Source organism: Anser cygnoides, chromosome Z (genome assembly GCF_040182565.1).
Source record: "Anser cygnoides isolate HZ-2024a breed goose chromosome Z, Taihu_goose_T2T_genome, whole genome shotgun sequence".
Classification (NCBI taxonomy): Eukaryota; Metazoa; Chordata; class Aves; order Anseriformes; family Anatidae; genus Anser; species Anser cygnoides.
The window spans coordinates 79,062,197-79,077,866 of NC_089912.1; the positions used below are offsets into that span (position 1 = coordinate 79,062,197).

A 15,670-nucleotide genomic window follows, 5' to 3' on the forward strand; every position below is an offset into this window, starting at 1 on the left:
TTCCCTTAAACGACTGAAGATAATGATGACTCGTTAAATAGTTTCTAGTATTATTCCTAATGTTTAAAAAATTCATGGGTGGATGTCAAAATTAAGAGTTGTTAAAAATACTTAGCTGGGTGATAACTGAAGCAGCTGGAGCTATTCCACAATGCTCTATGTGGAAGAGGCACAAGAACAAATTGAAGACTTTCTGCTTTATGTAATTTATTTCTTACAGCTGAAGTCTGAAAGACTTTAGTCACTGATGGCTCAGAGTTAAGTATCTACCAAAAAAAGACAGTTTTCATAGAATTTCTGCATGTGAAGTTACACCAAGGGTTAGAGGAAGAAAGAAAAGTAGGCAATACCAGTTTGTCAGGTCTGCCTGTTGGTCTCTATCTAATGCATTGTTTTGCCTGGTCTTCATCAGCAAGTGTTGCATTTTTAGCTACTCTGTGAAAGGTACAAACTGGGGGGAGCAGTTTCTCTTTGGCTTTTTTTTTCCTTATTTCAAGTGGGAAATAATTTAGTTATTCATAAATTGTGTATATAGGTTGTTACTAAAACTGTACAGTGAAAGCTTATAAAACTTTTTTTTCTTTTTTGAGGGGCTACTGCTATCATCAATTACAACTAGAATGGAAGAACATCATCTTTTATTATCTTTTCTTCCTTTACTGTGATAATAACTATTTCATCTTTATGTGACTGCTTTTGAGTGAATACCTGGTAGAGATACAAACCTATTTCACTGAACAGTTCTAGTCACAAAACTCATTGTGCATTTTACAGGGATGTAATTCAGTCTTAAATAGTCCTACATGCATGTATAAATATTTATATCTACCGAAAGTGCCATTGTTCTATTGCTGGTAATAGATCTCCTAAGGGACTCATCCGTTAAAGTTCGTTGAGTTGAAAGAATTAAACAGTTGTTTTTCACGTGAACTTTGAGCGTAACAATGAACACAGTAGGGCGATACTGTCTGACTCTGGTTAAATAAGAATTTGACACTTGCTGTTAAGTGCAGTGAGCAGAACTGGAGACCAGGTTAGAAATTTTACTTCCATCTAGTGTCCTTTGTCATTGTCATTGTCACTTTGTCATTGGTCACAGCCAACATGGGCTCACAAAGGGAAAGTCCTGTTTAACTAACTTAATTTCCTTTTATGACAAGTTTATCCATCGAGTTGACCAGCGGAAGCCAGTTGATGTAATCTTTCTGGATTTCAGCAGTTTTTTATACTGTTTCTCACAGTATCCTTCTGGACAAAATGCCCATACATTGTATATAATATAAATACATAATACAGTGAACAATTAGGTGATGAGCTGGGCTTGAATTGTTGTAGTAAATGGGGTTAAATCATGAGCCACCAGTATCTAGGGTTCCTCAAGGCTCCATCTTGGGGCCAGTACTTTTCTGTGTTTCTATAAATTGTCTGGGTGCAGGATTCGAATGCATACTATGTAAGTTTGCAAATGATACTAAAGTAGGAGGAACTGTTAACTCCCTTGAGGGCAGAGAGGCCTTGCGGAGAGATCTTGACGAGTTAGAGGTCTGGGCAATCACTGACTGCATGAAGTTTAACAAGAGCAAGTGCTGATTTCTGCACCTGGGACAGGGCAGCCCTGGCTACACGTACAGACTGGGGGATGAGAGGCTGGAAAAGCAGCTCTGTGGAAAGGGATCTGAGGGTTCTGGTCAACAGCAAGCTGAACATGAGCCAGCAGTGTGCCCTGGTGGCCAGGAGGGGCAACCCTACTCTGGGGTGCGTAAGGGGGAGGAATTCTCCTGCTCTGCTCTGTGTTGGTGCGGCCTCACCTCTAGCACTGCGTGCAGTTTGGGGTGCCACAGTGTAAGAAGGACGTAAAACTGTTAGAGAGCCTCCAAAGGAGGGCTATGAAGATGGTGAAGGGTCTAAAGGATAAAACGTATGAGGAGTGGCTGAGGTGCCTTGGTTTGCTCAGCCCAGAGCAGAGCAGGCTGAGGGGAGGCCTCATGGCGGCCTGCAGCTCCCTCACGAGGGGAGCGGAGGGGCAGGCGCTGAGCTCTGCTCTCTGGGGACAGCGACAGGACCCGAGGGAACGGCATGGAGCTGGGACAGGGGAGGGTCGGGCTGGGTGTGAGGGAAAGGGTCTGCACCCAGAGGGTGCTCGGGCACTGGGACAGGCTCCCCAGGGCAGTGGTCATGGCACCGAGCCTGTCGGAGTTCAAGAAGCATTTGGACAATGCTCTCAGACACATGGTCTGATTTTTGGGTGGTCCTGTGTAGAGTCAGCAGTTGGACTTGATGATCTTTGTGGGTCCCTTCCAACTTGGGATATTCTATGATTCCTTTTAAATTTATTTTTCCAGCTTAGTAAAGCAGAATTGTGTATCTTCACCTCATGAAAATAAGTATCTCTATCAGAAATATCCTTAATGTTTATACAGGGGAGAGGGAGCTGTTTAAGTATCTGTGCACTGACAATAGCATGAAACAACAGCCTGTGAGTCTGCTGAACATGTAAGAGTCTGACAAAAGCAGTACATGAAGATTCTTGTTTCTCCTGTTCTTAAACAGGACATCTCTTCACACAAATTACTTTTTTACTTAGTCTCTGGCTGTTTGGAAGAAACACATGATCTTGCAACAAATACACTGATTCCACACGAACGCTTTAACTCATGTAACAGAACTGAGGCTGAACTTTATTTCTTAGGTTTCTTCTACTGTTGACATTTTTCTCCTTGTGACAGTACTGTGACAAAAATACTGAATTGAAACGTTTTACATGGCTGTGATCTTACAGTGATGCTGTATTTAACAAAATAAATTAATACGCCAAAGCTTTGAAACTCATGAAATTCTTTTTCTCTAATGCAAGCTGCAGTGAGCATTCAGTCATCAGAATAGTTGAGATACAGCTACTGAGAGCACTAGTTCTAAATAAAGCAATAGTAAAAGCAAACAGTTTACTGTATCAAAATCAGAGGTTCATCTGATCTGAATAAAAATCCATTGAAAATGTTGCAATATATAAGAAATAATGAATATATGTACTTCACCAGAAACACCATTCTTCAAATATACACAGTGCAGCATTTTAATACAAAGTGACCTGCCTTAGCTATGACAAAAGTAAGGTTCTATTACAATTCTAACAAAAATATAGCTTATATACATTTCTCTGCACATACATTTTATGAATGTTTCCTTTTGTTTTCAGAACTTGGTACAAAACATACAAAAAGGTTGGCACATTATGTAAGCTACCTGCAGTAAACAACAATCACTGTCACTTTTCTTCCACAGCAATCTAAGCTTTTTTTTTTTTTTTCCTTTACTTGGTTCAATTCTTGATACAGTATGGGGGGTGATAAAGAGTCTGCCTCAGGACCTTTCCTTTTAATGAACAATGAACTACTTCAACTGAAGTCACAGATTTGACACTCTTGCCTGCAGCCTGGAGTGCACAGTGTTAAAAAATCAGTAATTCTCCTACTATTTATTAACTGAATAATCTGAGAATAGTTTAAAATTTGAACTCATGTTCATGGTCTGCACGTGATTAAAATGAGATGTACAAAAATACACATTTGTGCTTTGGAAGCTTTAGCATAAATTTTGTATCTTAAAACTAATAAAACTAATCAAACTATGTTTGATTTCTAACTTACTTATTTACAACTTTCGAAATCCTTTTTTACATCATCAAACAAAACAGCATTTTATTAGGAGGGAAAAAGCAGTACAAATTATCATGCTGTTTTAAATTATAACCTGGAAACATTTTTTTAAAAAAAGTTACAGGTTCTTTCTGTAAGTAGCACAATATATGGCCTTGTCATAAAATTTAGATCAGTCTAATAAAATTGATGACCGTGTGTACAAACACCACTTTATAAAAAGGGAGGTTGATCAGTGCCACAAGGGTTTATATGTAAAACTTGACAAAACATCACATGGTAATGTCTCTAAGATGGCAGAGAAAAATGTGAATGGTGCCAACTATACGGAACTTGCTTATTTTCTTCCATTGTGTAACCAATTTTAAAGGAATCTGACTTCTCAATCTGAAATTTTACATAGAAAAGAAGGACGAGAGAGCAGTTTTATACTCTGTAATAAAAGTGTTGCTTTAAATCTCACAGGGTTTGTTTTTAATGTGTTCTTGAGGCTTACTTGTTCTACTCTGCATGCTCTCTTCAGAACTATCGTTGAGAGAGCTAAAGAATAGCAGAACTGGAACAAATTTTGTGACAGATAATTGGGAAGTTTTTATGGGTTTGTCAACCTATTCTTCTACTGGTGACTAGATTGTGTTTGTGTCTGAGAAACCATTGTGTGAACTGTTAGCAAATGCAGTTGTATTTGCTATGAGATTTGACAAATGCAAATTCAGTACTAGAAATTAGTTTCAGAAGTACCTTTTCTGCCACAAACTGATATTTCCAAAGAGTTCTTATTCATATGTGGATTATATAGCCTTTTCAAAAACATTTTTCTGTGGAATTCAGAGACTCTTAGAAGTGGTGGATAAAATATTTCCTTCTTGCCACACAGTCTTAATTTCACTTGAAAGGAAACACTGTCCCTCTTGTATCCAAATTAGTACAGTGATTCACAGTGAAACTGGTAGATCAAGAGGTCTGTTTGTCTTCCTTGTGTGTCAGTTGTTGTTTTCTGATGGGAGCCTGAGACTCTTGCACTTTAACTCATCCAGTGTTTTCCAATGTTTGTAGTTATTAGCCAAGTGTTGCATCAAAACAGGCAGATGTGCAAATGCTGAAATGAAGCGGAGGATCAGTTGTACTACATACACAGAATGTGCAGCAGAACAGCCTAGCCTTGTCTGAAATTAGCATTCTCCTAATTTCTTTCCCTCCTTCAGTTGTAAGCTAATGAATACTAAAAGGGGAAAGATTTTTTTCAGTCTTTCAAGCAAATCCATTTCTTAAAGTATGTTGCGTTCAGCCAATTAGGCCTAGCACGCAACCACTGTGATCTCAGTTTCTGCTTTACAGAAGAAATACGTTGTTAAAGGAGCGAAAGACCTAGACAGAAAAAGCTTAGTTTAAGCCACTGCTCCTTCCTTCTTTACATAGAGTGGTAAGTACTCAGCTTTTGCAAAGTGGGAAGTGTTTCACTGTAGAAGTGTTTCACTGAAAGAAACCAGATTTAACAGCATCATTCTTTAGATCCTGTGCTGTACTGAATACAGGTATTGCCCCTGAGAAAAATGGACTAATGGCCAGCTTGATTTTTTTTCGTTTTTAGTCTGCAAGGAAGAAGAAGCAGAACTACTTACCATCCCATGCATCAAACATGTCTGTTATAAAATAATCAATGAAGGAAATCTGAGACTTGGGGATGCTGCAGGTGTTTCTATCAAAAACTGGCATTACAACAGGCAGACCCTGTCTCTTCTCTTCATCAGTCTAAGAAAACAAAACTCCAGTTAGCCCCTGAAGCTTTGCTGGCTTTCATGTTAGAATGGCAAAGGCCCGGGGATTAGATGAATCGCAGCAGGAGGCTTGAGACAAAACTTAGAACCCCAGAGGTAAATGGCCTTAGCTTCCTGTGCTTTATTTCCTCTGGAACAGGGACTGAAATCAACATCTCTTCCCTTTCACAAGTACTCTGTTACTGTGCTGCTGCGACTGTTCTTAGTTCCAGTGAGACAGAATGCCATAACCTGGTGATTAGGGCACACCAGCCAAAATTGGAAACTGGACTTTCAGAGTCCTCTAGCAGAGGACAGCCAGACTTGTCTTTTCCATAGCTGTGGTGGCTGTTCCAAACCATTTATCTTTTAAGTAAGAGGGATGTTGATGTCTCTACTCTCTCTGCTTGTATTATGTTAAAAGAATAACAGAAGTCAGAGTATGTCCTTTAACTATGTGCCCACAAATGGAAGAGGGCTGATTGTGTTGCTATCAATATGTTGGAAGAGCCAACCAACTCAATAGGATTTTATTTACAACATACATTTGAAGTAGTTTAGGCAGCATCTAATGCTGGAAGTGGCAGCAAAGCAGTCCCAAAATTACCAGGTGAGGTGAATGAGCAGTTCTCAGCACCTCATCTTGCTGCAGGTAGGCTAGTGCCCAAGGGTGGCAATTTAAAACCAGCTTGACTGCTTGCATGATACCTTCACCGCTAGGGAGCATGTCCTAAGTGATCCTTGATCTTACTCAGCAAGTGAGCAAAATTATTCACAAGGATTGAAATGAAATTAAAGATATGTACAAGATATCTACAAGTTTTTTTTTTCCTTTATTCCCCCCCCCCCCCCCCAGCCAGTAAAAATTGTCTCTCTTACTTGAATTTGGATGGGAAGCATACTAGGAACACCCACCTGTCTTTTGAACCCAAACTGCAGATTTTCATACCATTAGTGGCAAATCAAAGCTAAGAAACTTTGAGTTGTTCAAATAACTAGAAGAGTGTTTCACTTTAAAGGCATTGCTCTGTTTGTGTTAGAAAAACTGAGTTTTAAGAAAGGATGTTGTGCTTCCAGTTCTGTTCTTCAGGATCCCATGTGATAAGCATTTTTCTGCAGTACTGAGCTGCTCCACCATCTGCCTACTGTAGTGATCGTTCAGGTACCATCTTCAAAGAGGAAGGGGCAGCCCAATGATTCAGTTGAGGCGCTCATCAGGCATGGAATCGCTTTTCAAGCTCTGTTCAGGGGAGGTATTGATTGGAACTAGAAGCTAGAACGGTGATGGTGATTGAGTATTAGCCAAATAAATTTGCTAAGTGGTCAAGTCACTTTGTTTCATTTAGATGGAGAAAACTAAAGGTGTGCAAGCTTTCCACCATTCTGTACTACAAGCTTCCCAGTAAGCAAACTGGCTAGCTTTGATGGGAGAAAATTCTTCTGCATGAACAGTTCCCATTCCCATTCTGACTGGGGAATAAAATTATGCTTCTGGTGATACAAGGAAGACTCCGTGTAGAACAGCAGACCAGCTGACATGCACTTTCTTAAATAATATAATAATCAAATGATAAAAATATACGCACCTGTGCAAAATACTCTTCTGAAATCCTCCCTGCCCATTCAATACATAGCTCTAGGGGGCGACACGGATTTGCTACATCTGCACACTTGATCATCATGCGCTTAATCAGTGTCTGGTTATCTGGAAAATTCTTTATGTTGGCTGTACGTTCACAGTCGCTGCCTTCACTCTGCAATAGAGTTGGTTATGAGGGCTGGTGGCCAGCATCCCTGCTATCAGAAGTAAATGCATCATTATTAGCTCTACAGTGCTTATACAGTAAGTGGGCACCCAGCCTAATGCCTTCTCATTCCACGCAGAGTACTGGGAAGCTGGAGGAGAAAGTGGTGGCTGAGAACAGCAGCTGTGCGAAGTTGCTAATGGTAGTGCCACCACATGGCAGCCAGGGAGATTCTCAGCATTAATAGCAAAGTTTGTGAAACAGGAGTCACGGCTCCTTATCAGCTAGGGTAGGTTACCCTTCTCTGCATCCTAGCCTTGCCTTTAGGGAACAGGACCAGGGTGGAGGAGTCATCCACAAACTGCAGGCTGATAAACCAGCATCATCACTGCTAAGTGTTTAAAACTTCGGTGCAGGAGTGGTAGGGGACTGCTTCATTTAGGTGAGCTTTTACAGTTCAATTTTCAGTTTTTCATTCACAGATGAGAAAACTGAAGCAGGCACAAAGTGGTGATTTGATTTGCACAACTGATGTCTCTTAATAGAGGCAGAAAAGCAAGTATATGCCGTTCAGTTCCATTATGTTTTCAATTAATTTTGCCATTTTTGTGCTAGATTTTGTACCCTAGGCCTGGAATACTTGTTGGTCTTTGCTACCAGCTAAAATTAAGTATCAGCTAATCTAGGAGATAAACAGTAGGAAAATACAGGAGTGGCATACTGACTCCAGAATGTCTCTGCTTGCTCTGCTGAACTGCTCAAACGCTGAACTACTTACTCACCACTATGGAGAACACGTGCAGAGAACGGAGTATTTGTGACAAGTCTGCTGTGACATCATCTGGGTCTCGAATAGTTTAAAGAAGGGCACAGGTATATTATATTCCTTATTGAGTAATAAAAAGCCTCCACCTCAGCTCAACATGGCATTAACACTATTCTCAAAATAATATATTTGTGTAATTATGGCCTCCCTTCACTGCTAAATTCAACTCTGAGTCAAAAATTGAACATAAATACTTTTTACCACCACTGCTAAATTAATGTCTTTGAAGGTTTATGGGCAGATATTTTGCAGTGACTCTTGCCAATTCAGGCATTAATCTTCTAACTTTATGTTTAACAGTTAATATTTTTCAGCATGGGTAGCCCAGAACGAGCTGCCAGATTAGACCTACTCCTAAACTGCTGTTCAAGATCAAAAATAGGAAGAGCCACCATTAACAATAAGGAACAGAACAACCTAATATTAGTGAAAAAAAGAAAAATCTGTAATACATGTGGTTTGTGCTGCACTTTAATTACTCCCCAACTCCTGTAAGTTTTGAAAAAGCCTCTGCCAGAAGATGGTAAGATAAAGGAGAATGAATCAAAGAAAATGTTTTCTGTAGCTAAAAAATAATGGTTGCAATAGAACATATGGAGAACATTTAAAAGCTCTTTAGCAACTGCTAGAACAAATGCATGTGATAAAAGTGAGATTCCCAAAAAATGCATCCAGAGCTTGGAAACACTGTGGTTTCAGCAAGACTTGTGAATCTAAGTCCTACAGTGCAAGGCAGGGATGCCAGAACACAAGAGGTTTCAAAATGGGGGCGGCCGAGGAAGCAACTCAGAAAACAACCTGTTAGAGGGAGAAATGATGTTCAAGAACGCAGATTTCCCTGTGCCACTTCAGAGGGCATTTCAGTAATTGCTGGGCCCAGAGCAAATGGCTCTCTGGCCCACAGGTAAGTACAGGCAGGGAAAGCTGAAAGCAGCTAATTCTACACAGTGAGGCATGCTGATGTGGGTGTTACTTTCCTGTGTGCTTTGAACTGAAGTGGGATCTCTGCTGTCCTGTCTTTGCCAGTACATGAGGGCAAACCCATGAAATACTCTCCTGAGGTGTCAGGATGGGAGCACAGTGCAGAAAGAGCATCAGAGGCCCCCACTGGTGCCCAAACCACATCCCTCTGTCCCGTGGAAGTGCTGGCACTGAGGATAGATCAGGCAAATTCAGACCCAGTGCCACGTACAGCAAGCCCTCTGGAGATGGAAGTGCTGGGGAGTAACAATACAAAGTGCCCACAGAGCCAGTGAAGTTCTGCTGCATTTGTGATTTCCAGCTCAAACTGCTGGGAGAACGGAGCTCAGTAGTCCCTAGGGCAGGTCAGTTAAACTGACATGATGCTGCCCCAAAAGCCATAAGCCCCACCAGTCCTGATTGGTTTCTGTATCCATGTCAATCTACAGAGCAAAAGGTTGAGTTGTGGAGAACTAACAGAAGACACTTTTATTTTTTAGTACCATTGAACTTCATTTTGATCTGATTTTGTATGTGTGTGTGTGCTTGTAATAAAGCACTATTATCACTAAGTAGTGATAAGATAACCTTTGTTTAGGTAACACTGCTGTAGAGAACCCTGTCAGATGCTGAGCATTTGACTTTGAGAAGCAACAAAAGAAGGTGAAGAGGGGCCTGGGATGGGAAACACAGAGGTATCTCATGAAGAATGCTCTGGCTGGTTATGGAGCACTAGGGTGCATGTAACTGACAGGAATAATGCCCATGATATCTTTTGGTGCCATCAGGAATGGGGCTGGGGTGGAGAGATCTCAGGAAACAACAGAGTTGTTCCTCCCGATCACAGAGGAACTAAACTATGCAGTTTCCTCAGTCAGAGCCCCAAGCTTAGGCAAATCCCACTGCTCAGAGGCGCGACCGCAGGCACAGGTGCTGACCTGGCTCCCTGCACAGAGTATTGTATATACAAAAGCGTCTACTTCCACATTTTATGAACACAAAATAGCTTTGAAAACAAGGCTTATAAAATGCAGGTGTTTAAATGAGCTAAAGGCAGAGCCCAGACATAGAAAGCTTAAGAAAGTATTTCTTCACACATTGAGGTGTGAGGTCATAAATCCTATTGTGGATTGTGTTGGGCATTACCATAATGCAAATGAAAATGATACTTAAAAGTTGTCTGGGAAGAACGTCACTGAAATGCCCAGAGGCGTAAAGTCCTGAAGGCACTTACATGTGAGCTGGTCTCCTCAGATGCCATCGGCTTGTTGATGCTGTTCACAAATTTGTTCACGTGCTCAAAGTGCTTTGTCATCTCTGTCGCCAAAACCATATCAATAATGGCCTGGCGCAATGTCCGATAGTGATTTCTAGGGAAGAAAAATAGTTCTTGCTCACAAGCCTGCTGGACAGAAAGCTATCCTTTTCTTGTTCCTTCCCAGGCAGCACTGTAAAACGCAGCTCGTGGGCTCATCCACATGGAGTAGGCACCTTCATCGTTATGAAAGGTCTGGCTGGAGGAGGGGCTGCCAACCGGACCATGCCAATGCAGTGCATAAAACATTAGCAACTATCTTTATATGCTTCCTAGCGATACAAAACTTGGATGCCTCAAAACACAGAACACAGGGCGGGGGAAAAATATCACAGCCTTTTTAAAAATAATGTTTACATAGGATTCTGGAAGAGGTTAAATATTTAATGTATCAATTCAAATTATATTTCCTGGTTTAGAAGGTAGGCTCTCGATCGGCCCCAAACTAAAATCCTGAAGCAACCAGTACACACAAACACACACACATGCTCCCCCTCTCCAGCAAACCCACCTATCAATGTTCTTGAAAATGTTGCATTTGCTGTCTTTAGCTGTAAGCTGAAATGCCAGTGCCGTGTGATGGCTCTCTAACACAGCAGTGTCATTGTAGAGGACAGCTAATTCACTGCCTGCATTGCACAGGAAAGAGTTGGTCCGTCCAGGGTGATCTACATCATGAACGGTGGCTGCTATTAACGCAGCCACCTCGTCTAAGTGGTCAAGGCTTCCCTACAGAAGAGAGAGATCATGACGTATCAGAAAAATTAAAATAAACCGATTTCTCCTCATTTCTGTGTACCCACAAATATGCAACTGCAAGCTTGAGTGTAGGGACCCTACCTCCTTGTGATCATTTTCCGCTCACTGTGCACATGGATTACCTAGTACAAAACCCCCTCCCAACCTCACCCAAACCCTGCTTCATTAATGAAGTTTTTATTGTGCTGTCACCTAAGCAATGTCTTTGCTTTAGGTCCTCTTTGAGGTGTTCTTCCACTTGGTGCATTTTTCTGAATGACTCTGCTCTGACTCCACTCTACAGACCTTGTATGTTTTGCAAAGCTTACAAAGAACTAACAGTCAATTACCACCAGATAGAAAAGATTTTTTCCCCTATTGTTGCTAGCTACAAGTGCAAACTCCTTACTTCAGAGAAACTGTGTGGGCTGCAGGCATGACAGGAAAAGACCTCAAGGGCAGAGCAAATTGATGAAGTCAGGGCCATTATTTAAGCAAACGTGGCTGGATGACACATACAAAATGGCACTCCAGAGTGACACCTGAGCAAACACACCAAAATCCCAGCCCAAAGAGCTCCCAGGTGACAGCTTTACCTTCACTCTCTCCTTCCCCAGAAAGAAGGCGGTAGCATGCAGGACATCGGCTGCGTGCGTGGAGTTGTGGTAGGAGTTGGAGGAGTGGTAGTTGGCTTCAATCACCTGCAGCCACGCTCGCAGTGTTGCTTCCGAGCAGTTTAAAAACTCAGAGACCCCAAACCGGCCAAAAACTTTCAAGCCCAAATAGACTAATGGCCTAGAAAACATTAGAAAATAGCACTGCTGTGAAAGAGGAAATTCTACAGTTTTAAAGAAAGATGTTTTCTTCAAAGAAACCAACAAGACCTTAGAAATAAAAGGTGGGAGGAATATTAAACATTTTTATCGCACATCTGTAATCTCTAAATAGCCTGGCCAGACTCCACAGTCTCTAAATAGTCAAGGTTACAAATTACTACTTTTACCATCCTTTCAGACTTAATACATTTTGCAGAAATGGCACAGTTCCATTATAGCTTCACCAATTCCTATGATTTTATCTTAGCCTTCAAGAAGCCACAAATAAAAAAAAATGCTTAAAAGCACAGTTCTTTTGAGTTTTGATTATCTGTCAACCATTCAAAAATACCTTTTCTTTTGAGGAGAAACAGCACACTTTGTACACTACACAGGCACATCTTAAAGGCGACCAAGGCATAAACGACAAAGTGCCAAACATTTACGGGTTCAAATAATCTTAGGACTTCATGAGTACAGATTCCTACTTCCTGAATATTTGAAGCTGGCAATACGCAAAGCATATCAATGCTTCTTGGGGAAGTTGTTAGCATCAGGTCACTAGTTCACATAACCTGCTCCAGCTTAGGAGGACTGGACCACTTTCTAGAATGGAGACAGGAGCCTGCCAGCCTTTTTCCAAACACAACACCAAAAGCCTCACACTCTCTAGCTTCGAGTTGTGTGGGATGGACTAAATAGAAGTGGCATGTCCTGAATCCTTCAGCTAATGAAGAGGCATGAGACAAAGCCACCAGTTAGGAGGCTGTTGGCATGCTGTGCTTCTACATATAGGTTATTTGAACTGGGAAAACCAGCAGCTGAAAAAAAGAGCTAGTGATGAAAAACTGTGGTTCCCCAAAAATAGCATTGGTGTCGGAAAGAAGAAGGGGGTCTGGAAAGAAGTGGGTGAAGATTCTGGCTGGAGGAAAGATCTTGGAAGCAGGGGAAGATGCTAGAGATCAGAGAGCAGTGCAGAGGTGAACGACAGGATGTCCCTGTGGACCGTGGCCAGTAATGGCAGAGGCTGGTAACTGTGCTGCTGCAACCAACCCAGCCTTCTGCCTGGCCTCCCTGTACCAGCAGCTATCTCCCAGATGGGGAGGGAATTTGAGGTCTAGTGAATGTAATGCTGGGCAGGGGAGCGATGAGCCAGTGTGTGACACAGTAAAGCCAACATCTGCAAATTAAAAACAGACAAATGCAAATTCAGACAATGGTTACTTTCTTTAAACAGAGTACAAGAGCACACGTAGTCTTCCCAATCACTTGCATCTTGGAATGAAAATCACTTTTCACTCTGAATAACATGTTTATTTTTGTGGGCTGCATGACATCAAATCTCCTGATGTCTTCTTTCATTATCTTTCAAAATCTCAGGCCCTTGATCCTGCCGCTGGCTTATCCTTCATCCCAGTTTTTTACTCCTATAATCAAAAGCCACAGTTGCCTCGCAGCTTACAAAATCATAGGGTGATTGAGGTGATGGAGGGGAGAGGTTTGTTTTTTCCAGCCTGACCACTTGTGCAGCATTAAGTAAAAGGGCACGTACAGAATGTAACAACAGTGGACTGTACCAAACAGCGTGACCTGAGTATAGCAGATGGGAGTCAAACAAGGTAGAAATTGAACAGGAAGCAATCTTGGAGGGCTGGAGATGCTGTCAGGAAAGGGAACAGACTGCACAGGGTTCTCCATGGCCTGCACATGCATCTTGACCCTGGTGTGTGCCTGGCTTCTAAGTGGGATATCAACACATACAAGTGAGCACACACAAAAACCAGGAAGGCAGCTCTCACAGACTTGCAGTGTCTTTCTTTACTTTTTCCAGAGCAGAGCACTTTCAGCTACAGAGCCTCAGCAACATTTTTACAAGCACCCAGGAAAAGGAGTCAGGTACCTTTTATTTGTAACAGCTTCCAATTCAAAAATATTGAAGTCCCAGCTTTCCTCATTATCCAGGAGCTGTGCAATACAAGGTGGAACATCATTGATGGTATTTGGCACTGAAAGGTGACTATGGCTCAGGTTCATATCTGTTGAAATGGAATTTGGCACTTACAGCATTTATGGATTTTTTTTTTTTAACATGCAGAATTCAGTTTAGAAAACAACTCTTTTAAAGAAAAACAACTCTTTCTCTTACATGAAAAAGTCTGTAAAAGCCTGTAATATTATATGACTATCAATGATTTGGAAATAAACCAGAAAGATCAATGAACATCTCTTCGAATGACAATTTAATTATTTTCTGGTCTGATTTTCTACCTTTTGAAATGCATTATTTTAATTATTTGAATCTGCTTCAGCTCCAAAATTGAGGCAGTACAGCACTTGTTCTCCAGTCACTTAGATGACCATTTCCAAAGAAAAACATTTCACTGCAAATTAGCATGAAGTTCTATGTCACTAGCATCTACACATGAAATAATACATACAAAGAAAATTTTAAAATGGAGGCTTACTCTTAGAAAACATATACTCATTTCCTGACAGTCTTCTCAAGCCATCCTGAAATAAACAAGTCTATTATAAGCTTAAGGCAAAAACAGCACCCGTGCATCATTTGTAAGAAACATTACCTACATTTTCTCTGTAGGTCCTATTCCTGGATACTGAAAGTACTGCTCCTACTGTAGCACTATAAACACCATCCATATTTTAAAGTATTTCAAAACAGATGTGAAAGGTTTCAAGGGACACTAGTATGAGATCTCCAGAAAGAATATTACTAACCATACAGTGTACTGCCCTCCTTGACCCTTTTATTGGCACCTGCACCATTTCATCATTCACATTAACCACCATCATTTATTTTTCATTTCCTTTACACTATTTTGACAAGAATTAGCTCAGTGTTTGTTAAAAAAATGAGGTAATCCATGATGAAATCTGGGTAGTCTGTCTCTGGCAGACAGTTTTGCTACCCTTATGGGGCCAAAGTCGTAACCCAATGAAAGTAAAACTTACTCTTGCTATTGTCATCTAGTTGTCAGGTAGAGTAGCTGTAGAGCAATCCCTTTAATTCCATCTAAGTTTCTAGGGTTTCTAAATAGTACCTCCTTGAGACAAAGCAGATTGGATGATATAGTTTCTAGTGGTGACCACGTTCACTTATATATAAGGATGAATGCATCCAATGGACTGAGACATAGCCATATCTTACAACATCTCAGTGCTTACTGATGGTAGAGATGCCAAAACACTTAAGTGAAACAATGATGAATTACAATTTCCCTTCCCATTCCTTGTGAAATTTTAGCTCAGCAGAGCATTGAGCTGTGATGCAGGACACTGGTAACAGTAATTTCATCTCTACTAATTTTACTCACAGTCATCAGACCTCCAACAAGATCACTTGTGTGAGGATCTTCATCTTTGGTACCTAGCTGGGGGGAGTAAAGTTCTGTTGTCCGCAAGATTTCCAAAACTCTGTCCAAGGCCTCTGCTACTGTGATGGGGCTGTTTTCCTGGGCAGCATTAATTATGTTAATAACCTGAAAGCAGTTTAGGGAGGCAGGCAAGGAAGAGTGAATACCACATTTTTGTTTTCTTGCTACAAAACACTATTGGCTAGATTATGCTACTTCCCATTTACCAAATCCTGTGTAATTCCCCCAAATCCTGTGTAATTCATTTTCTCAATGCAAAAAAGAAGGGCAGAGAGCAGCAACAGCTGGGCTGTGGTTGAGGGAGAAGAGGATGGCTTTTCTTTGCCTTCCACAACGTGTCTCAGCTCCAATCTGGGAAAGCAGCAATGACACTAAGGCAGCTCTAAGGACTGGTCCTGGCACTGCCAGGACTGAGATGGCTAAAGCCCTTGCTTTATCACAAGCTGCTGCAGGGGCACTACAGGCT

At 41.3% G+C, this 15,670-nt stretch overlaps 1 protein-coding gene across 4 annotated transcripts in view; it reads right to left on the reverse strand.

The window, feature by feature from the left end:
- Nucleotides 1-4,311: 4,311 nt before the first annotated feature.
- PDE8B (phosphodiesterase 8B) overlaps nt 4,312-15,670 on the reverse strand; it is an 86,758-nt gene continuing 75,399 nt past the window's right edge. For 2 of the 4 annotated variants that reach the window (XM_066988040.1, XM_066988043.1), the window contains 9 exons: nt 15,145-15,309; nt 14,278-14,323; nt 13,713-13,848; nt 11,594-11,792; nt 10,771-10,988; nt 10,179-10,314; nt 7,000-7,167; nt 5,279-5,408; nt 4,312-4,755 (listed from right to left, as the gene is read on the reverse strand). In XM_066988040.1, the coding sequence (XP_066844141.1) occupies nt 4,640-4,755; nt 5,279-5,408; nt 7,000-7,167; nt 10,179-10,314; nt 10,771-10,988; nt 11,594-11,792; nt 13,713-13,848; nt 14,278-14,323; nt 15,145-15,309 (1,314 nt within the window). In that variant the 3' untranslated portion in view covers nt 4,312-4,639. Of the gene's footprint in view, nt 4,756-5,278; nt 5,409-6,551; nt 6,687-6,999; nt 7,168-10,178; nt 10,315-10,770; nt 10,989-11,593; nt 11,793-13,712; nt 13,849-14,277; nt 14,324-15,144; nt 15,310-15,670 lie in introns of those variants that run through there. The other 2 variants (XM_066988042.1, XM_066988041.1) reach the window with 2 other exon arrangements.